The 23302-nt window shown below is 38.0% G+C and overlaps 1 protein-coding gene across 1 annotated transcript in view; it reads left to right on the top strand.

The window, feature by feature from the left end:
- Positions 1-22968, top strand: part of RSPO2 (R-spondin 2) — a 121782-nt gene extending 98814 nt beyond the window's left edge. Inside the window, exon 5 of the mRNA XM_063300270.1 lies at positions 22171-22968. Within this exon, the coding sequence (XP_063156340.1) occupies positions 22171-22283 (113 nt within the window). The 3' untranslated portion in view covers positions 22284-22968. The remainder of the gene's footprint in view (positions 1-22170) is intronic.
- The last annotated feature ends 334 nt before the right edge of the window (positions 22969-23302 follow it).

Here is a 23302-nt window from a genome sequence, read left to right as displayed (position 1 = left end):
TTTTCTCCAAGAACAAAAGTGATCAGCTAAAATAGAGTCCAGTTCCAAATAGATGAGTGGCAATGCTAGCATCTATCTTCTACCCCCCAAAATATACAAGACAATGCATATTTTAAAAATGCATGTCCCCCAAAGCCTGTACCTTTGGGAAAATTATTTATAAAAGAAGTGTATGATAAGGATAGCCGTGTATTTTTAAAAAATTATATTGCAATAGTTGTGTATGAGAGCCAGTTTGGTGTAGTGGTTAAGGCACCAGGCTAGAAACTGGGAGACCGGGAGTTCTAGTCCCACCTTAGGCACAAAGCCAGCTGGGTGACCTTGGGCCAGTCACCCTCTCTCCGCCCTAGGGAGGAGGCAATGGAGAATCACTTCCGAAATCTTGCCAAAAAAACTGCAGGGACTTGTCCAGGCAGTTGCCAGCCAGGAGTCAACACTGGCTTAAAGGCACCAAAAAAAAAAATTGTGTAGGAAAGTGCATTTCATAAGACAAGCCAGAATCTCCTCCAGTGCTCACCAGAACCAAAATATGCTTCTTCATAGGCCTTTTCCAATTTTTGCAAGCAACAGAGTTAGAGGATTTGGGGAAATTTCAAGGCAATGCAAAATTGCTGTTTTGTTTCAAAGATGGGGTTGCTACAGCTGGTCCAAAATGCAGCAGTGTGAGCAGTGATGGATATGCCTTGTTATGCCCATGTGACCCCACTGCTCCATAAGCAGCACTGGTGGCCACTTGGTTTCCAGGTGCCATTCAAGATGCTAGTTATCAGCGCTTCATGGCCTAGGGCCTGTTATTTGAGGGACCGCCTGTCTCCAGCTTTTTCAGCTCGTCCACTAAGATCAGGCACAGTGGGTGTACTTTGGGTCCTATCAGTCAAGCATTCTCACCTTGTGGAACCCAGGGTCCCATCAATCAAGCAGTGGGACTGAGGAAGTGTGCCTTCTCTATCATGCACCTGGCTTCTGGAATTATATCCTCCCAGAGATCCAGGTGGTTCCCATCCTGATGGTATTCATGAAGGTAGTAAAGACCTGGCTATTCCCAGGGTTTGGGTAGGCCCCTGCTGGATGGATTTTGTTTTTGTTTTTGTTTTGGTTATATATTGTCTTTGGACCATTTATGACCTCCTTTTTGTCTATTGTAATATTTTAATTGTAAGGTGCCTAGAGTCATTGGGAGTTTGGTATGCTATAAGATGGATGGATGGATGGATGGATGGATGGATGGATGGAAGGAAGGAAGGAAGGAAGGAAGGAAGGAAGGAAGGAAGGAAGGAATCAATCATGTGGCCAGAACTTTTTGTCAAAGAAACCTAAGTCACCTTTTACTGTCTGGTTTTGTCCTCTAAAGTGCAAGTGTGGTAAGAAATTGTAATCTCCTATAATTGAAATTCTGAGGGACTCCAGATAAGGAACAAAGAAAAATTATCCACTTTATTACTAATAACACTGTAGTACTAACTTAGCAATTAGCAGTCCCATTGACTAAGCAAAAAAGAATATAGTGATTTTGTCAAAAATTATTCTATTACTTATCCATATAATAACCCCAAAAATGTTTAGTAAATTCCAATCTCACTACATTAATTAATGAACATAGAATTTGTATTAAGCAAAGGATGGATTATGTAATTTTTTTTTTTTTAAATGACAGAACTCCAGGTATAGCCATTAGGTTTGGACCATATCTGTTAGTAGTCCAATGTTATCTTTATAATACGATGCTTACTTTTTTGTTTCTTGGAAAAAATTAAGTTTCTGATTATCCCAAAAGGAAATAATGATTCCCAACCAATATCATCTTCCACTCTTAGGGTAAAAAGAAAAATATTCATTGCTTTACTGGCCAACAGCCGAATCCAGATACATCTCCTGATAAATCTGGATTTGTCATTCATTTATATCTACGTATCTAAGTATGGATAAGAAGAAATGTAGTTGTAGTTAGGATGCTGAACTAGGAGAAGGAAGACTCAGGCTGTAGTCCTCTCTCCACATGGAACCTGGCCATAGTAGGTGACTTTGGGCCAGAGGTTGAGAAACCAAAAGAAATCTATCTACTAGCCTGCATTGTCCCAGAGTGATGGATTGCGATCCATGATTTTCAGTGAAGGCCTTCATCATGCAGTGGATTGGCTCAAAATCATGATTTTTCCTGCCTCCCTGCCTTCCATTTTTTATGCTGCCACTATCTGAACAGACTCTTGGCAGCTTACAGATGAAATGAGGAACAATACAGCAAAATAACAATAACTCAAAGGCATAAAAGATATAATACCCATCCACTCAGCATCATTCATTCATTCATTCATTCATTCATTCATTCATTCATTCATATATATTTATATTTATATTTATATTTCAGTCAGAGAAGTATCTGATATAATACATCATGGTAATCACATTAAAAATCTACCTTCATGCTATCTTTTTGATGTTTTTAAGGCATTTAATAGAATGCAAATTCCTTAAAAGTGAGTTTGGAAGTGGGATTAAAAACTAATTTATTGCTCTGAAAATCACTTACATTTTCCAGCACAAGCGGTTATTAGAATCAATGGAACAGAATACAAAGGCTTTAAAAAAGGATGCTCAGTTTTCCATATTTTGTTTAAGACCATTATGGAAGTACTAGCAGAGAGTATTATGAGGAATATGATTTTCAGAGGCCTGCTACGAAGTACTTTTACTGACATAGCAGCCTCATGCATGTTTATTCAGAAGTGACTCCCACTGGGTTGATGGGCTCAGTCCCTTGTAAATTCTTTTATGATTACGGCCTAGAAAACAAAAGATGTAAATTCCAGCGTTGCAATTTAATACATTGTTTCAGCAAATTTCACATTAAAACATTTGCTCTACAGTCCTTTTTTGAGTTCATGTGGCCGTTTAGCCACCAAAATATTCCTTTGGGGAGACAAACATTTCATAATGGTTCACAAAGGAAAGTTGCATGGCTTAAGGAGTAGGTAGTTTAATGTTTCTGAACTGTTCAACAGAAAACAAAGTGATAACATTTACTGCCAGTGATCATATGGTTCAGTATCTTTTTAAAGTTTATGCCTGTTTTGGATGAAGATGAAACAGTCAAGTTTTATAAATGCTTGTTGTTTGTCTACCAATGTGCTTCCTTTTCAAAAACAAGAACTAGAAAATATGAGAAAAATATCATATAATTTCAGCCTTTTACTTGAAATTTTCATCATTCTCTCTTGCCAGGTTTCTCCTTGGAAGAAAGTCCTGTAATTATTTGATCTGGATTGATTCTCCTTTAAGCAAATTTATTGCTTAAATCTCTCTCTCTCTCTATCTTGCTAAAGGAGGATCAATCCAGATCTAATAATATAATATATAAGTGTGTGGTGGTGGTGGTGGTGGGGGAAACACAGGAAATTAAGTTTCTAATTATGCATATAATTCTCAAATTTGGAAATGATTCGGTTTGAATGGCAGTCATTCATTGGTATCAACTTTGGATTTTTATAGTGTTCTACGCTTCGAGTTCAAGTATCATGATTGGAAGTTTTTAACATTAAAAAGGACATTGCTGACAAGCATCATTTTTTTAGTTACTGTCCCTTTGGCATAACTTTTTAGTCTATATCTAAATCTGTCATGATCTTTATCAGATTACAGTATGTGAAAGAATAATGACTGTACTCTGCATTTAAACCACTGAAACAGTGTGGTGCCATTTTAGATGTCCATTCCTAGTAAATGTGTATTTTTGCACAGCTACTAGTGGTTTTTAAATTCCAGCTTTCCAGATGAAACTGATAGTACTTTGTTCCTTGGAAACTTTTTTCACTAACGCTTCCAATGAAATTTCAGGATCATCCCCAAATAAGGAAGGAAGGGGTACTTCAGAAGCTTCCCCGTGAATATTCTTGTCCCTTTTGCTAAAGTTTTTACTTTCATTAAATTAAAAAGTGTTAGTATTTGACTTTTGGGCTATTTCCTGCCCCCACCCCATCTCTGATGCCAAAAAGCCTCCTGATGTGTTTGTAGAAAGTCTGGAGGACATGAACCCAGTGACAGAAGCACAATGTCTCTGAAATGGAACATTGCAAATGGAAGCAGAATTGTTCTGGATTCACTGGTTCCTACCAATAATTTTCCTACGAGAGGGCTTTACCAGCTTGTAGCTCTTCATATTGTACCTAAACGCTGGGAACAAGAATTTCCTACCAATACCCATTCAATGTAATGAATTTGGGTTTGCAATTTTTTAAAGAAGAAAATGGTGAAATAGTATAATGATCCCTCCCAGAGCCTACAGCTTCCCTGGCTTTCTGTGCTTCAATTAAGGCCAAAGGGAAGACAATAGGAAGGAACTCTTTTCATTGGTCTTTTCAGATTGGAAAGTGCAGGCAGACAGGGAAGCTACAGACTGATGGAAATATGTGGAAATCAGCACCAGAATTTAGCCACTGTCTGCCATCTCCATCAAAAAGACAATCACAATAAATACTCAAGCACTCCAAAAATATCACAGAAGAACAGGAACATATCTAGCAGGATAACAACAGTTTTTGGAGAAAAGGGGAATTTTAGCATAGTATTAAATAATTCTCATTAAATTTACTTCTCAATAGAAGTAAATTTAAATTCAAGAGATCTGCCTAGGTCAAAGGCCCCAGTGAAAGCACTTGTCACCTGCTACCATGCCCTTCTATATTCCAAAACAGTCTTATTGGGTTTACATGGTCCCAGAGGTATTCTTGGAAGTAAAGTAGATGCTCTGGCTGGTGGTTTCCTTCATAGCATATTGGTTTCCCTCTTTAATAAAAAGAAACTGAACACATTAAGTTGGGTAGGATATGGAACATGTGAGAGGCAAAGAAGTGGCCAGCAGTTATGTTAATTCAATAACCTAACTCCTGCAATCAGTTTCTCTCCAATGGCAAATAAAACCTTCAGAGAATATTGTCTTTGAAACTACTCAGAGAAAATATGAAATCATTGCTGTGGAGTCCTTGGTGATCTTTGAACTTGGTTATTGCTTGCAGACATTTCATTACCCAGCCAGGTAACATCGTCAGTGTGAGTGAGTGTGGGGTTGGCTCCCTGTTTATATATAGTAGTTGCCCTGTCAGTGTTGAACTATCAAGGAGAAAACCACACCTGCACCAACACTGGCAAGGCAAGCTACTGTATATAGACAGGGAGCAAACCCCACAGTCACCAGCACTGATGCTGTTACCTAGTTGGGTAATGAAACATCTCTAAGCAAACAACCAAGCTCAGAGAGCACCAAGGACTCCACATTTAACCCTGAACTACATATATTCTGTTCTGTTGGAATCACTGCTCCCCAGCACTGTGCTGTATATAGAAGACACCCTGTGTGCAGTCACTTATTGAATTTTATGTGCAGCTTGGCCTGTTGCCAGATGTATTGCTTACAAAAACTCTGCACTTTGAATTTATTGTGATGTTTTTAGGTTTTGTTGTAAAAGTGATCTAAAAAAAGATAGTATGTGTAGCTTTTGAATTTCTTTAATAATCAGTCATCTTCACCATCTGTTCTGAACTCCATGAGTGTCTATCTTTCCTTATAATCCAACCAATTCTCTGTGACTGGACTGTTAAAGCCTCATAAGAAAACTAAATAATAATAATAATGTGTTTCTTTCTTTAAAAGTACTGCCTCCCTTTCAAGTTAGGCTTCATTTGGTTAATAGCAATTTACAGTAGCATAACACCTTGTAACAATATTAGCAAATGCAAACAACCAGCACAACCTAAAATAGGGGTGTACATCATCTAGGGGGCCAGGGGTCATATTTAACTTAGGAGAACATTCTAGGGATTGCTAGTGGACCAACACAAAACAGCAGTTGAGTCTATGTTTTGAGTTCATTTAATCAAAATTTTAAGTAAAATTTAAATTTGGTGCAATTAGTAAGACTATTCCATTACATGTTATAGATTCTCTGCTGTGCCACATTACAACAACAACAATAACAACAACAACAATCTGGCAGCATCTTCTGTAATGGCTTTTCCCAGATCTGGGGCCACGTGTATCCACATGCCTCAGATTGTATTTTTGTTGTTGTTGTTCAGTTGTTAAGTTGTGCCCAACCCTTCGTGACCCCATGGACCATAGCATGCCAGGCCTTCCTGTCCTCCACTGTCTCCTGGATTTTACTCAGATTCATGTTCGTTGCATCGGTAATGCTATCTAATCTCATCCTCTGCTGTCCCCTCCTCCTTTTGCCTTCAGTCTTTCCCAGCATCAGGGTCTTATCCAGTGCGTCCTCTCTTCACATTAGGTGGCCAAAGTATTTGAGCTTCAGCTTCAGTATCTGTCCTTCCAATGAGCAGTCAGGGTTGATTTCCTGTAGGATTGACTAATTTGACCTCCTTGCAGTCCAAGGAACTCTCAAGAGTGTCCTCCAGCACCACAGTTCGAAAGCAACTCAGGTCTAAAATGATGTGTAGGAAGATTTGAGAAACTGCCTTATCCTGAATGAGACCATTGATTTGTAGGCCTCAGACTTGTCTGCATTGATAGACATCAGTTCTCCAAAGTTACCAGAAGGTTTTGCATCCTGTTCCTATATGCAGATAGATTTCATTAGTTTTAAAAAGAATGATATAAGTAAGCCCCAGGGAGTTGGTATGACATTCATGGAATTCAGATCCCAAACCATCTTTCTTGCACCTCCACCAACACAAGCTGGACTAACCACAGTATATAAACAGAGAGCAAGGCCCACTCCCTCTTTGCACTGAAGATGCTGCCTGGTCTGGCAATGAAATGTCTGCAAGAAAACAACAAGGCTCAGAGAGCACCAAGGACTCTACATCTTTCCTGCATTCATGAGATGCCCTTGTTATTAAACAAAATAGTCATATACCATTCCTAAAGTATTGTTAATGGCCTTATTTGATGAAACCTAGATAATTTACAAAGAAATGATTGAACTTGCCTTCTCTGAAACTATATTGGAACTTGGGACCAGTCCTTTTGCAAAATATCTCCGGCAATAAAGGGGTTTCCACCAATAGTTAGTAGATTGCTACTGGATCCACAGTTGTTTAACTAAATTGGGCTCATAATATAGATGCAAGATAATTTCAGAAAAATAACATAGGCTAGACTAAATGCAGCTGCGTTTTTATTTTTAATTGGCAAAATCTCCTTTCCTGGGCTCCCTTTGATTTTAGGGATAGCTTTTCAGTGTAGCCACAGCAATTGCGTAGCTGGAAGCCATCCTGCCTAGGGAAAATTCATGGTAATGTATTTCATAATGGCTCCATCATGGTAATTTTTGGAAGTGATTTTTTGAATGTAAGAGCCAGTTCCCTTTTTTTCCCCCCAAGCTATTCTATATTTGGATTTTCTGGGCTCAGAAGATTGTAAAAGTAGATTTCCATGCTATATAACCTAGATTTCTGTTATAATAAAACTGATAAACAGTCCCTTGACATCTGCTTTCAAAGACAGGGTCTTACTTTGTACAATGCATTTTGTTGAAGGTACAGGCATTTGCCTTCAAAAGCTGGTGCCTAAATATGTGATATCATGAGAGTCCATTTAGTTTTAAAAATTGACAGTCCCGATTTGCCATTTGGAGTAGTTTCTGAATAAACCATCTCCTTTGTGCACTGAAAGATACATATTGTAGCTGTCACCAGCAAGGCATCTCTGAGTTCTGACTCTTCATAATTTGGAATCTTGTGATGCTGGTACAACTCTTTCCCTGAATCTCATTTCTTGTCTTGGAGTGGAGTGGAGAAATGCAAAATCAGATGAAGTCACCTGGTTATAGGGCCTGGTTATATGAGGGACCACCTATCTCCAACAGTTTCTGACTCTCCAGCAGGATCAGGTGACGTGGGTGCACCTTATGTCCCCTCAATCTTCTCTAACACAATACTTGCTCTCTGAAATAGCAAACCCCCCAGGGATCCATATGGTTCCCACCCTGATGATGTTCCAAAATCTTTGTAAACCTGGCTGTTCTCTCAGGCTTTGGAGTAGATTGGTTGTGAGCCCTTGTAGGTATCTTTTTTGCTTGGTGTGTATATTTATTTCCTCTTTCTTGACATACATGATCTGTTTTTCTATTTTATAGTTTCTTCTTAAAGTGTAAACTACCCAGAGTTATCTGGAGATAGGTGCTCTCTAAACTGTATAAATAAGTAAGCCAGTTGTGGCACAGATAAGTCACCCAAAATTTACAGACCCCAATGGAATAAACACATTGCTGTCATACAGACAACGTATACTATATATGTGTTATAAAAATGGTGGTATGGTTTCTCTTTCATCCCATATTTTATAATCCTATGATAAATTATCCAATGTGTTCCCTAATTTTAGCATTTGATAATAGTTCATCTGTACTCATCTACAGCTATGCCATTTCAGGAGCAGCCATGTTTTAGGTGGTTTTCTTACAAGAAAATTACAAGAAGCATTTTTTTTAAAAAAAAATATGAAGATACAATCATACACAAAATTATCTGTTTAACAATGGAAGCAAGATTCACACAGAGTCACATTAATCAGGTTTCATACCAGGAAAAAAAATGGTTAAGATGCAGAATCATGGAAACTGAGTAAGTTAAACTCTGGCCCTCTTTTATTAGAGAATACATTAAGATGTCAGTTGCTTGAACTTCTTTCTCCTCGATTCCTTAAGTGAAGGACTAATGTCTCTTTTAAGAGATAAGACCAAAATTTCCTTGGTTCTTCATTGGCTATGTTTTGAAATACTCCCTTTTCTTTCATAGACTTCATGAGTGTTCTTATAAAACCCTTTGGAATTCAGTGGGACTAATGTCTAGTTATACAGGCAGCATGCCATGGACGTGCTTATAGGACTTACCTAGTCATAAAATGACTGCCATGGTAGGACCACTGAGGGTTAGTTATACCAAGGTCAAAAGCAAACTGATTAATCTGTTATTGTAAAGAGGCTGGTGAAAATTCTTTCCCACAGAAAAAAGAGAAACTTCAGGCTAAGAAAAAAGGTGCAAGAATTTGAGCCTGGATTTCACTGTAAATAGAGCTTGCATTTGATACATAGCAATCACCAGAATTCTTCCAGAACAGCTTCATTAGGTTTTACAATAACCTACTTATCAGAGTTATGCATCCTTGGGTGCCTGCTTGAGCCTGCTTCTAATTCTAGGGCTCTCTGAAATATGTCTGACAGGATTCCTCATTTATAAAACAAGCAAACAAAGAAACTCTGTGATCTGGTGGTCATCTGGATTTTTGCAGCACAAATGGAAAGCAAATTGAAGAAGTTCCTCTCTATGTCTTCAAGTTCTTAGATATTCTTTATCAGTCCAAGTCACTGTTGTCATTTTTCTGGGCGATGAGGTATACGTCCAAGTAAAGCATTGGGTTGCAGTTCAAATAACTGATATTCATTTTCTAATTCAAGAGGGCTGGAATTTTACTTATTCAGTTTCCAAGATTCTGTATTTTTATTTTCCAAGAGTGCCCATGGAGTCCAAATGGAACCCATTTGCTTCCAGTCAATAAAAAAAATACTGTATGTTGGCAATGCTTTGGAATATTCTAACTTCCCATTTCATTTTCCTTTTATCAAAAGAAAAGAAAGTTATTTGGTGGCTTTACAGAAATATCAATGGGCATCACCTACTCCTAATCTAACCAGAGGATTATACAGATTACAGTACATATTTTCCAGGGTTTATGCTTGGGTAGGATTCATGCAACTATTGGCCTTGATAAGAAGAATGACTACAATCATAAATTCCTGTTAGCATCTGCTGCTTCTGTATCACAATCATCTATCTTAAAACCTTGGCGTGGTTGGTGTCTATTGTCTTGTATCATTGCTATTTCTGGCCAATTGATCAGCCAAAGGATCTTTGCTCTTTTTAAAATAATGTTTGAACAATTTACATAAGCTGAGTACTTCATTAAAAGAAAAAAACCCACAGATGCATTTTTGAGAGTCTGAAACAGTGTACAACAGAAACAACTGTTAGCACAGTGGATTTTGTGAAGAACTTGTGGGTTTTATAAGAAAAATGCAGTAACTCAAAAGGAGACAGAAATGGGTTCCACTGTAGATTTTATTCAATGTATCTAATTTATACTTTGGACAAAGTTTGGATGCTGATTGGTTGAAACTCTAAAGTTTAGGAAAGATTCTCATGGTAATGTATAACTATATTGTGTACTGTAAATACTGTGGTAAAAGCTGACTGTGTCTAGGTACCCTTATGAGAATTGTTCCACAAGACTATATTTGGGAATGTATTAGCCAATATTAGCCAAGTGGAATGATAGGCACCAATTTGGATGTCCTTGATAAATTTTTCCATGACTACTAGTCATGATGACTTTCTTGCATTTAGTGTCAGTTAATTAAATATCCTTCTCTAGATCCATTCCATGAAGCTATGAAGCAGATAGAGCCACTCAAAGCCTTGGTCCAACTGCTTCATGGCTCCTTTGAGGTCTCCTAGGCATGCACATCCATGTCCAGAAGACACTTGCATCAAGGTAACTAACAAAGAAAATGATCTGCGCAGACCTACAGTCTGTGTCAGTGGTGGGCAACTCGCAGGCTCTGTGCAGCATCCAACCCCCTTCTTCTGGAGCCCCCAAAACATCTTGTGATTGTGGCAAACCAAAAATCAGTAGTTTTGTTTTCCACTGCATTTATGTGGGAAAGAAAATAAAAGTCCCATTTGAGTCTTATAATAGGCTTGTAACATAAAGTCAACTTCCAAAAAAGCAAATAGAAAACCATTACCTCCAATGAGGGGGGAAAAAAAGGGAGAAAATCCTGGCTCTGCCTTCTTCAGAATGCACTCATTCCCACTGAGCTCCAGGGCATCACCCACCGGAGACCTCAGTTACAACAACAAAAACCTCAAAACGTGTAGCCTCTGTTCTAAACAATGCTTGACTTTTCTGCTGGATTCTATATTTGAATGGCTGATACAGTGAGCTGTTGTATTAAGTTTGGGACTCCCCATGAGAGAGTTCAAATCTTCATATTTCATGTACAAAATAGTTTTTCTTGGCTGTCAGACATGGGTGCTGAAATGATTAATTTACTTAGTTACAGCTGGAGCCATTCTTGCAGCCAGGAACTCCTATGATTGAATCCACTCTACAGCTTTTGGCTGAGGTTGTGGAACAGCTGTCTGCTTGCATCTTATTTTCTTTTGCTTTTAAACAGTGTGTGAGGGTCGTACACAGAGCTTGGATCTGTGGCAAGAATTTCACAGTGATAGACAGTCTAACTTCTATACAACTTCCTTAGCAGTAAACATTGCGTTTGTGGGGGAATAGATCGACTATCTAAAACTGGCAACAAATTGCAACTGCCAAATGGAAGTTCAGAGCAAAGGATCAAGAGGGAAATTGTTTTGGGAGAAAAATCAAATGCAAGGGCTAGATTTTGTTATTATGTAAATCCCAGATTACGATGTAGCTTGCAGATAAATCAATATAACGTGATTCATAGGGTATTTTCTTGGACAGTTGCCTTTTTTTTTGAAGTTTTATAAATTTAAAGCTTCCCCCAACCTGATTGCTCACCAAGTGTGGATCAAGGCTCGGAATTCCCTAGCTGGCAGTCTTCTCAGGAGGATGCCTGAGTTGGGGGAAATTGACCCAAGATCACTTTGCAAAAAAATAACTAAAATCTCTAGATTTTCCCCCATATGTAACTTCCCCCCAGCCACAATCAAATATTACTGTTGCTATTTGTAAATATAATTTTGCAAGCTATTGAATATATTTATATCCAATTTAAAAGTTCAGCCACTTGATGGGCCTCCCACGTTTGGAGTGTTGGTAATAGAAGGAGGAAGAGATTGTAACTATAATGATAGTCATGAGTGTCAGCTAAGTAGCTTTTTTCTTTTCATATTACTTTTGCCCTAAATATAACTCATAAAGTAGTTATCGCAGCACATCCTCTTTCATCCCATTCTCACACCATTCATAGTTCATTGGATCTTCATGTCTGGTAGGATTGATTTATAGAGAATCAACCCCTTACTACCTTATGTTTTTTATGTTGGACTTCCTAAGCTGTTTTTGGGAGTTCATAAAAATTGAAATGAAGTCAAGTTGCACAGCAAAAAGGCATATATAATGTAATCTGTGACCCTGGTCTCTGCCATTTTCTTTCCCGTTGGATATTTTGTATATTAAAAATCTGAAACCATAAGCAAGACTTATTTAGTAGAAACTATGATGAATTTTTCATGTTGACCTGTCCAAGCTTGACCTCAACCTCTGTTGGCAGTGTTTATGGCAGATGTAGTTAGGGACTTGTAGTAAAGCTCTGGACTCAGGACATATGGGACAAGGATAGACATTTAAAGTTAAATAAATAATAATACAAGTAGTTGCTGGGTGTACAAATAATTTTCTGTTTCCTGTTCACTTTGTAAGTTGTTGAGGAAATTCATACCTAGTGATTAGGAAGCCTGCAAGCTTAGAAACTGAACTCTTTTGTTAGCTGTAGATATTGTAGGGGAAAGGGGGCAGGACCCTAACTCAATGATAGTCTTCTTTTAAATTTGTCTCATACGAATCAATTTTTCAAATCTTAAGTGTGGAAAAGCTGGTCTGAAACACTGTACAGTTGTCTGATGCCAAAAAAAGTCAATACAGGTTTAGAACAGTGGTTGGGCTCACTTTAGGGCTGTGTGTTCATTTGATATATATATGTATAAATTAGAAATGAACAAATTCATATGTACACATGGTAAAACTGATTTAGATTAGATTAAGTCATTTGGGGTTTTGTTTAGTTGGTTAGTTGGGATTTCAGCCAATAATTTAAACCAACATTCTGCTTCCTCCTGTTTCCATACATACTTACTTGATTTATTCCATGCCTTTTTATTTCAGTGAATACTCAAGGTGACTAACAAAGTTTTAAAAATAAAATGGACAGAACTGAAATGCTAAACAACATGAAATTAAGATTAAAATTAACAGTTTGAAGCCTGGCAAAAGAGATGCATTTTTACAGGTTTTTCAAACGTGGGGGGATGGGAACCAAGCACAGTTCTTAAGTGGATTTCAGACTTGCAAGATTGATGTCAGTCTTGCGAGGTAGGCCAGACAAGAGGCACACCCAGAAGTACTAGCTCTGTCTTTATTTAAGGTTACATTAACAGAATCTTGCAAGTCTGAAAGTACATCTCTCCCCCCTCACCTATACAGTCCAAGAAACTAGGGAAGGTCCTTTCTGAGATGTTTGCCATGTCCCCATTCCTTCTGCCACTCTTCTGACCATTGTCTAGTCTGCGGTTCTTGCTCCTGTCTCCCAGGGTCATTCCCACATACCATTACAGGAGATGAATTCCATAGCCTGGAAACAATGCAGGACAAGGCCCGCTCCTGTGTGCACAAATGCCAGCTTCCTAACAGTGAGGGCATCTTTAAAAGGGCTCTCCTGCAGACTGTAACAACCATATAGATTCATAACAGGAGAGGCATTTCTCTTACACATGCAGGCCCTAAACTGATAGGCAGGCCTGGCTGATTAAGCAGTACATTCTAAATATTAGTCCTCTGCATCTATTCAAAATTTGGAATATAGATGTTTTCTTCTCTGTTTGAAATAAAAAATTGGAAGATGTGCTTTCTTCTTATTTTTGTTCCTTACATATATGGCCGATCTCTGTTTATGACTAAACTTAGTGATGTGGCATATATTATTGAACTTTTACATTTATTTCCCATCTTTCCTCCAGGGGCTCTAGATTTCATTTCCTGTTTTGTCCTCACAGACAATAACTCTGTGGAATAGATTAGACTGTGATTCAGAGTCATTCAGTGAAGTTTGTGGTTGAGCCGGGATGTAAACTTGATCCTCTCCAACTGCACACCAACACTGTAGATGTTATTCTACATTGCTGCTTCTGTACCTTCAGGTTCTTGTGACAAAAACTCTTGGTTCCCTATATCTGGGTATAGTGCTAGTTCTTTATTGCTAACCTTCTGAAATCCAGCACCCTTCAAATATGTTCTGATTGTAATTCCCAAAATGCTTCACTTTTGTGACCTTTACAGTCCCAGCAAATCCAAAAGAGTCAGATTGGAAAAATCTATGTACTCTGGAGGCCAATCCTCTAATTCATTTATTCACATATATTTCTAGTGCCTGCACATTCTGTCTGTGATGATGAATTGGTTCCAACTCTCCTAAGGATCTAAGTATCTCTGATTATTATGGTTCTTGTCACAGTCTACCTTTACATATAAAATGCCAGCAGAGAGACAGTCTAATTCAGTGTTTCTCAACCTTGGCAACTTCAAGATGTGTGGACTTCTTAAAAGTGTTGGCTGGGAAATTCTGGGAGTTGAAGTCCATATATCTCAGAGTTGCTAAGGAACACTGGTCTAATCTACCCCACAGAATTATTGCTGGCAAAGACAAAATAGAAACTAAGAATTTCTTAGGAGGTCCTGGGGGAGAGGCAGGGAATAAATATAAGAAATCAATAATATATGCTACATCACCATGTTTAGCTGTAAACAGATATATTTCTTTACATAGGAAATGCCAACAGACTTTAAAGCAGGGGTTGGCAATATGCCAGCAGATACCTCTCATTACATCCTCAGTATACTTTGGGATCCATTAAAAAAAATAGGCTCCAAAGTTGGAACTCTGCCTGCCCCTATCTTAAAATATATCTAAATCATGTCAACAACATGCAGGGGTTTCATGGCAGTGACTGATATGGAACATTTCCCATTAATAGGAAAGTTTAAAAGTTATTCTCTATAGGTGTAGAATTAAGTGATTTTTTTTTAATTTGTGGAAAAAATTGGAGAAAAACATCCCAAGTTTTCTATGAATAGCTCTTTGCAAATAAAAAAATTGGCCACAAACAAGCACCTTCCCAAACATTTTGAAGTTTTATAGATGAGGCCTTAATGGAACATAATCTGATTCACATTGTGGAAATTAAATTTTACAGGCGCCACAATTATTGGCGTTTTTCTTTGCTTCATTGAAAAAAATCCACAACTGTCTGATAAAAGAAGCAAATGTGCTTTTGAAATGTCTAAACTGGCCCACTGTTTTGAACATTTAACATTTCTGATGTTTTGACTAAAAACCTGGACTATCTGCTGTGACTTGCTTTTAATTTAGTGTTCTGCTGCAAAGAATGAACATTTTCACAGCTGTTAAATAGTAGTTACTTTGGTTTCAAAGAAGCCCCCTGAAGGTCTGCATGGTAATCACAAAGCATTGGTGGTCATTGTCTTGTGTTTGAACAGCCCACTTTTCCCCCACAGTAGTTTTCTCGAGGTAATGATCCAAAATAGACTAATAAACCCTTTCATGGTGTGGCAGCTCTTTCATCTCCATCCTTTATTTTATTGATCTTCACTGAAGTACTGTATGACTTTGTAGTATAATTGCACTTAAGGAACTATGCATGATCTACTGTTTGGTGGGAGCATCAGTTTAACACATAGGAACTAAAAGCAATGGTTTAAAGTTAGGCAATTAGGTAAGCGTGGGAATTTCAAACATAGAAAACATCTAGTGGTCTGTTGAAAATATGATATCTCTGAAGATTTCTTTAAGATCTCTAAGGAAGTTCTCTTCTGCATAGCTTTAACCACTTATACTATATGCAAGCCTTCTCCAGTCTTATGTCCTCCAAATTTGTTGGATTGCTGTTTCCATCATCTCATGGCCAGCAGCCATATTTGAACTCCAGCACATCTGGAACAATCCAGGGTAGCAAAGCCTATTCTAAGTTCACTAAAACGCATCAACTCCAAAAACTGTTCCCTTTAGACTAAGCTCCCTTCTAGGAGCAAAGGTTTCTGTTCTGTATCTCTTGACTTATAAAATTATTGGGGTAGAGAATAGGATAAGATTGCTTTTGTTTGGCAAGATAGTGTTAGAAAATCACTGCCAGTTTGGGGGTCTTTCCATTCTGAATCCTTATTATGTCATTCTGAAATCTGATTGTTTTTGCTGCATTATGATCTTACTGTTGAATTACATTGTACTTTATTATTTTATCATGCCTCACTCTGGGAATGCATGCATTTATGCCTGTCTTTTAATACCTTATAATTATAATAGCTTAATATTATTCATTCACTTTTAAAATGAATAGGACACATTACATTTAACACAGTATTGATTTTCCAACCACAGTTTTTATTAAGGGCCAGTGTATGTTGCAGTAGTCCAGAGTTACTATGTTGAAATAAGCGGACAAATTCATCAAATAAATAAATAGCCCATCTCTGAAGATGCCCTAGCAGCACCCATTCCAGTAACAACGGGCCAGACATTTAGAAGCACATACTGTATTGATCACTACAGTAGATTAAATATTTCCTTGTTCTCTGCCCATACATCCTGTATGTGGATCTGAGGTTCTTGATTAGAGCTGGGCACATACTGTATGGCTTTTCAAAATTCTTCATCAAATTTGGGGACACAGAAGGCGATTGAAGAGTTTATTTGAATGTATCCATGTGAAAGCTGTGTTCTCCAACAAGTTCTCAAAGGCACTGCTTCTTTAAGTAGCACAGCTACTGAAAAGGTCCTGCAGAAAGAGTTTCTCCTGATGTCTCCTCTAGAGTTCTCATGAAAACATGGGAAGCCAAGGAAAGACTGCTGGAGAGCTGGTAATGCAAGGAAATGCAACTTAATTACCTCTTAACTAAACAAATGCAAGAATACCCCCATGAACATACTTCTGAAATAATTTCAAAAGCAAATCCTGTTATCATACTCAACTGGTAGAACTGGTAAAACTAGCAGTGAAATTTCTTGGATTGGCACACGTCTTGACAGAACAACAGCAGTCCATCTAATAATTGGTCCTCCGTTTTATAGCTGGGATAGAGTCAGCCATCATGGGAAGACAATTTTGTCTTTTTGAAATTTTAGTTGGAATACAAGCACATGGTCTTTATTCATACTTGAGCTTGTGTATAATCATGAATAAATCCAACAGAAGAAAAAATATCCTTAGGGTCAGATATTGGAGTTATTGAAATTAGAAATGATTCATTGTGCTACTCATGATTGGTTGATCCAGAAAAGAGTTATTCCCAGAATTATTATATCTAATTGCTTTATATCCCAAGAAAACCCAGTATTTGCAAAATAAATCCCCCCTTCTTTTCTTGTCCTGTAAACACTCCCTTTTTCGCCTCTAAAAAGGCACACAAGGAAGAGAAAGACAGAATCCTGTTCTAAGTGTCTTCTCTTTCAGGATGCATCCATCCAGCAGTTCTCAAGTGTGAAACTGTTGATCTTCTAACAAATGTATGTAACATACTGCTAAAATTGGATGATCAGCCAAGGATTCTAGGGATAAGAAAATTATAGGCCAGCTAACTTAGCAGCTGTTCTGGAAAAATGGGTGGAAAAGGTTATTGTAGTGAACTTGAAAGAGCAGATCTTCCCGGAGAAGAATCAACATGGTTTCTGCAAAAGTAAGACTTGTCTCACTGACCTTTGAAGATTATCAGCTACCACGGGTAGCACATTCTTATAGTCACTCATTTGGGTTTTCATAGGCTTTTGCACAGTCCTGAACACATTTAGCAGTCATGGAATAAGAGGGGAAGAAATAATAATTGGCAACTGATAGATAAATATTATTGAAAATCAGATAGAAAATTGTTCTCTGTGTTTGCCATCTGTGCATAAGATTGGGAAAGGCATGAGAGATTAAAAAAGAGTAGAATCTACTGAATGTGAAAACATAAGTGGTCTAATAAAATATGGTGGGGCACAGTCAAAGTAGGCATATTCAGATCTTAATTTCCATGGGAGATTTAAAGATGTCCTTTCATTTCTTCTGCTAATTCAAACTGTTCTGAAAAGTCAGTACTTACATTTGGCTGAATTATTTTTAATCTAGCAGGAAAACAGCTTGCATAGCAACTGCCCAAATGATGCAGAAATCCATACAATTCTTTGAAAAAATTAGATAAATGATATTAAATTGATTCCTTACATACATAGGCAGATGTATCTGACTGATTTTCTAAAATGAAATAAATATGAGTGTATAGTGCCCTCCTGTGGCTAAGTGGTATATTCTGCCATATGAAACTACAGTTGCCAAACTACAGTGCAATTATAGATAACAAAATTCGAACAGGGCTTATTCATATTGGACCACACCAGTTCAGCCTACATAGAACACCCTTATGTCTGCTTAAAAGGGGAACACTTGGGTTGAAACGCTATGCATTATGCATTTACGGGAATTAATGTAAAATGTTTTCTTCTTTATTAACCTATGTATAAGAAGCCTAACCTGGTCCCTTGGTTCTCTTCAGAAGATCAGTTGTACTGTATTCGTAGGAATGAAATGCCTCTGGGTATTACAAGTAGTCCTCGGTTAACAACGGTAATTGGGACTAGAATTCCCATAGCTAAGCAATGCAGTTGTAAAGTGTGACATCATGTGACCGTATCGCTTAGTGACAGCAATCCCAGCACTCCCCACTGCTGTTGTTAAGAGAGGATTGTGGGTCATTAAGCGAGTCCTAGGTGGCTTGTAAGCAGGCCGGCAGGCCAGCAGGCAAGTGGCTGCTGCCAGACAGGGGAGGGTCTGCGGGTGGCCTGCGAGGTGCGGCATGAGTGCAGAGGGGCCTGGTGTGGCTGTTGCCGGGTGGGGAAGAGTTTGAGTGACTTACTGGAGTCACTTGCAACCTTCCTTGCCAGCTTCCCCATTGACTTTGCTTGTGGGAAGCTGGCAGAGATGGTGATAAGGTGTTTGCAGGATGGTGCAACTGTTGTAAGAGTGAGCCTGTTGCCAAGTGACCAGATCGTGATCACGTGACCATGGGGGTGCTGGGATGGCTAGAACCTTGAGGACTGGTCGTAAGTACCACTTGTTCAGCACGGTTGTAACTGAATGTGTGGTCTTAAAAGAGGACTACCTGTATTGTACCTGGTGAGAAAATGTCAGTCCTAGTTGAATTCCATCACCTTACTGGGCTTCTAAAGACCACAGAGTCACCACCTGGAGCAGCAGCTAGAGGTTTTCTTTTTGTTTCTGATTTCCAAGCAGGAAAGTAAAAGACAGGAATTTATCCTTAAACTTTATATGCACAAAACACCACATCTTGCAAGAACCCTTTGCATTCTATGTACCTCAGGGATAAATGGCATTTCTCTTTCAATGGAAAAAAGAATAAAAATCCACTACAGCCATGCCTTTATTATTCCAACTGAAGGTTTAGAAATTGCTACAAGCTCTTCATTAGGCAACTCTTCTCTCTCCAAAAAAAAAAAAGGAGTAAGGGAGGAAGTTGCTGATCTTTGATTCACTTTAGTGAGTCTCAAGACGTACAAGCTGGGTCTTATCTATCACTGACCAAGACCAGTGTTAGCCACCTAGAGCTTTTGGAAATGGATGACATATAAACATTAAAGCCTACATTAAATCACTCCATCCTTGTGCAGTTCTGCTCTACCATTGAGTCCACAACAGTGAGTTGAGTGGCGAAGTCTCAAGGCAGTTCTGTACATAGATCCTGATCCCACAACATACTGGAGGAAATAACCTTTAGTAGTTTAAACTTAATCCAGGACAGACCCAGTCATTGATTATTGATTATGTGCAATCAAGTCAGTGTCAACTCTTAGTGACCATATAGAGTTTCTCCATGATGATCTGGTCCTCCAAACATACCTTGCCTACTCCTAATCCAAGTCAATCAACCATTTTACCTAGTTGTCAAAAATGGGAAGGGAAGGGAGGGAGGAAGAAAGGAAGCTGAAGAAGCAAGCATCTAAAACAGAGCTCATCTCCCGAATACAGACTGGCTACAGCAGTAAACTATTCTGGTTGCTTTCTGGCCAATGGGGAAGGAGATAGAGATGTAACAAAGTTTTACCAGAAATCTCATGTCTACTTAGTCCTATGGACCACTGCGTCTTATGTGTATTTATATAACCAGTTTGGATTTAAATGATGGTTTCAGTTTGTTGCTAGAATGATCAGTGATTCAGAATCCCTTAAGTCTATTACATTTCATTGCTCTTAGCGTAGGAATGTTACATATTCTCAAAAACATTGCTGGGCAATTTGATCTAATTTTCACATAGGGAAGCTGAGAATGACATTATAATGCTTCTAACTGCATATGGTGGAGCACTAGGTTTGAATTTCCTGTTTTATTAGTTTAAGAGGCTGCAGTAAAAAAGAGAGTTCCCCAGTGAGATTGCACTGGATATTTTGCAGAGGATTTTTTTTTTTCATGTGCATAAAATTCTGGAATTTAAGAGCCAAGCAGTATTAAATCAAATCCCTGTCCCTAGGCTTTTTCTTCTGTTGCCTTAATCACTACATATTTTCATCTTCCCCCAAAACCAAACAGAATAAGAGAAATGAAGAGCAAATAAAATCAAACCAAACTAGATGGATAGGATAGGATAGGATAGATGGATGATAGATAGAACAATGTAGCAAAAGAAGGCAATTAATTTTGTTTGTTAGAGGAGCCTATTTATCCCAAATGATCTTCTCAAAAGAGGAACAAACCAACAGAGGCTGTTGGTTGAAGTTCTCCTGCCATCTTACACTCTTTAAAGGATAGTTTAAGATTTTGTCAACACATAATACAATTGTTCTTAAAAGACAATGGCTGTGCGGCTATATATACTATATATTTTAATATAAACTTTAAATCTGTTATTTATTGATTTATTTGGTCTTGTTTTAGGATAGGCAGTTTATAGATTTAACTTGTGTTGTGGAATATCCCATGGAGTGGTATAAAATACCTTCTGTGTACAGCAACCTCTTGCAGCCTGGACTCTGATTATCCCTGTCTGACTCTTTGGAACCCAAGCTAAGGGCTTTGATAGTTCCTTCTGCTATCCCTCTTTCTGTGCAAGGAACTTCTTGTCATAATTGAAACTATGAAACCTGAATTCTCAAACTAGTTGAGACAGGTGGGTGGAGATCACTAAACCTTATAATATCATGCAGTGCTTTTCTGAAAGGAAGGTGGGTAAAACCAGTGGCCAACACATGGACATACACATGTGCACACACAGAGTATTGGGAAAAAATGGAAACAAATGAAAAAACTTAAGTAAGTAACAAAATCTGAGAGGATTAAGTCCAGTAATTAGTTGACATTAACTTTAAAACATTCTCCAGCTGCAGAGGCCAAATTCTAAAATTTATTTATGTTTTGGGTCAGCTGTTAAATAACTGCCAAATAGCAGTTATAAGAATGCAGTATCTCTTCTCTGGGCCAGTAAATCTCTGCAGCACCACAAAAAGTTGAGTGTTAGTTATTTTGTAAGTGGTTACATGCACAGGTGACATAACAGAATAAAAACCTGTGAAAGTCTTTTCAAATAAATTAAATATAGATAACTCTGCCAGCTCACTTGGAAAAGACAAAAAAAGCATGTGTGTTTCCCAAACAGTGATTAAAAATGCAATTGTTGCCAATCCTTTGGCTGTATCTTGCCCTACACATTAATTGGGGAGGGCATATCTGTTATCCACAAATGTCCTGTAAATGAGAGAGTGTAATTGCTGTGATTTATGTCATTTGCATGATGGCATCGTTATGCAGATGATATAAATTGACACAAATGACATAATTTGCACATCATTTTCTACATAACAGGAATCTTCATTTTTGTGTTTGAACCATTATGCAAGAGATTGAAGAGTTAAAATTTCAGGTTAAACTTGACACTCAATACATCAACTGAATTTGTGCTTTGATTTTTATTTTATTAATTTATAGGTAATTTCAGTTGGGATTGAAGAATTGTGGATTAATGTTTTCTTCTTACACTTTAATCCCAGTGAAAATGGCTCTTCATAGCTGTCATTGGTGATGGTGGAAATACCTGTCATTGGCGCTAATGTGAGATTTCCTCCTGAAATGAATAGAAGATATGGGGAGGACAGATTTTAGTCAAAGCCATTGCAAGGAAAGAAAGAGTTAAACTTCATCAATCAAAAATACACACATACTTGTATCAAAGATACAACTGCAGCTGACACATCCTGTTTAGCTACAGGATTTTTGTATTTTGTATCTTTCTCAATTCTTTCTTCAACACCCTGTCCTCTGTAGATTTCATATTTCACTCCTCCTCATCATATAACTTCACTGTTCGCTTCTGAGTATGTGATTCCAAACTTTTTTTTTTTTTATAGGAAAGAGGACACCAAAGAAAAAGGATAAGAAGAAGAAGAAGAAAAAGAATTTAATGGAACGAGCTCAGAAGCAACACAGTTTTTTCCTAGCTACAGACCGAGCTGGTCAATAGAGACTTTTGTCCTGGGCCTGTTGTTACATGTGGGTTGTTTTTTTGGTTAATATTTTGGGTTGTTTTCTTTTTTTTGCAAAATACACAGAAGCTGCTATTTGCTCCTGCATGAGGAAGCACTGCGATTCAGCTGCTTTGACAGCGTTTGGACCTGGGGAAAGAGAGGAGAACATTCACAAGCTTGTTTTTGTGTGTTATTTATACTTTTATGATTAATGTGGTTCTTACCATTCTCATTGTTCCCCAAACCTGGTCTCTCCAGGACTGAAGAAAAGCACTGAGTTCAATCAGTGGAAGTGGGACAAAAATGTCTTTTGAGGGTTTTTTTTTTTCCCTTTTGTTTAAATTTGGTGTCTGCAAGAAGGAAGCAGTTGACTTCTTGGCACAGAACTTTGGAGATAGGAACATCAGGACTGCATGGCACCATGGGGCTATGGGATGAGTGCATATTTATACAAGGTGAAGAAATTGGGAAGTTAGAATTGCATATTGTTTCTCATACTGTACATTTTCAAGAGTGAAGGACCAAGCAGATATCTGTAGGTAACAGACTTGGTCCTCAGCACACCTGCTCTACTGGAACAGATGTATGGTCAATCTGCTCTTGACTGATATATGGAGTTATGGCTTAGTATTTCAGGAGCACAGTGGTTCCCATGTGTACATATCATGCTGTCTACATATAAATAAAGCTTTTTACATTAGAGGTTGTGTTGATTTTCCATGTGTGCAGTTCATTGTTTGAACACATGAAGAGGAATGCTGAAAATGAAACATAATTCTACCTTATACAAATCTGAGTCAGCTTTGACTGAAGACATCCTGACAACATCCTGTATCTTGCTCTTGTGGAGTTTAGTCTTTTCCTGGCTAAGTTACGACTAAGAAATCCTTCCTTCAAGGACTGTCTGCTGGTTATGATCAGGTGATAGCATTCCATTCAAAAACAAAACCACTTTCTAGAGCTGAACCCAGCCATATTTCTCACCAAAAGAAATCCTGGCATTCTGCTTTTAATA

This window comes from Candoia aspera, chromosome 3 (genome assembly GCF_035149785.1).
Source record: "Candoia aspera isolate rCanAsp1 chromosome 3, rCanAsp1.hap2, whole genome shotgun sequence".
Classification (NCBI taxonomy): domain Eukaryota; kingdom Metazoa; phylum Chordata; class Lepidosauria; order Squamata; family Boidae; genus Candoia; species Candoia aspera.
This window is presented reverse-complemented; position numbering and strand designations above follow the sequence as displayed.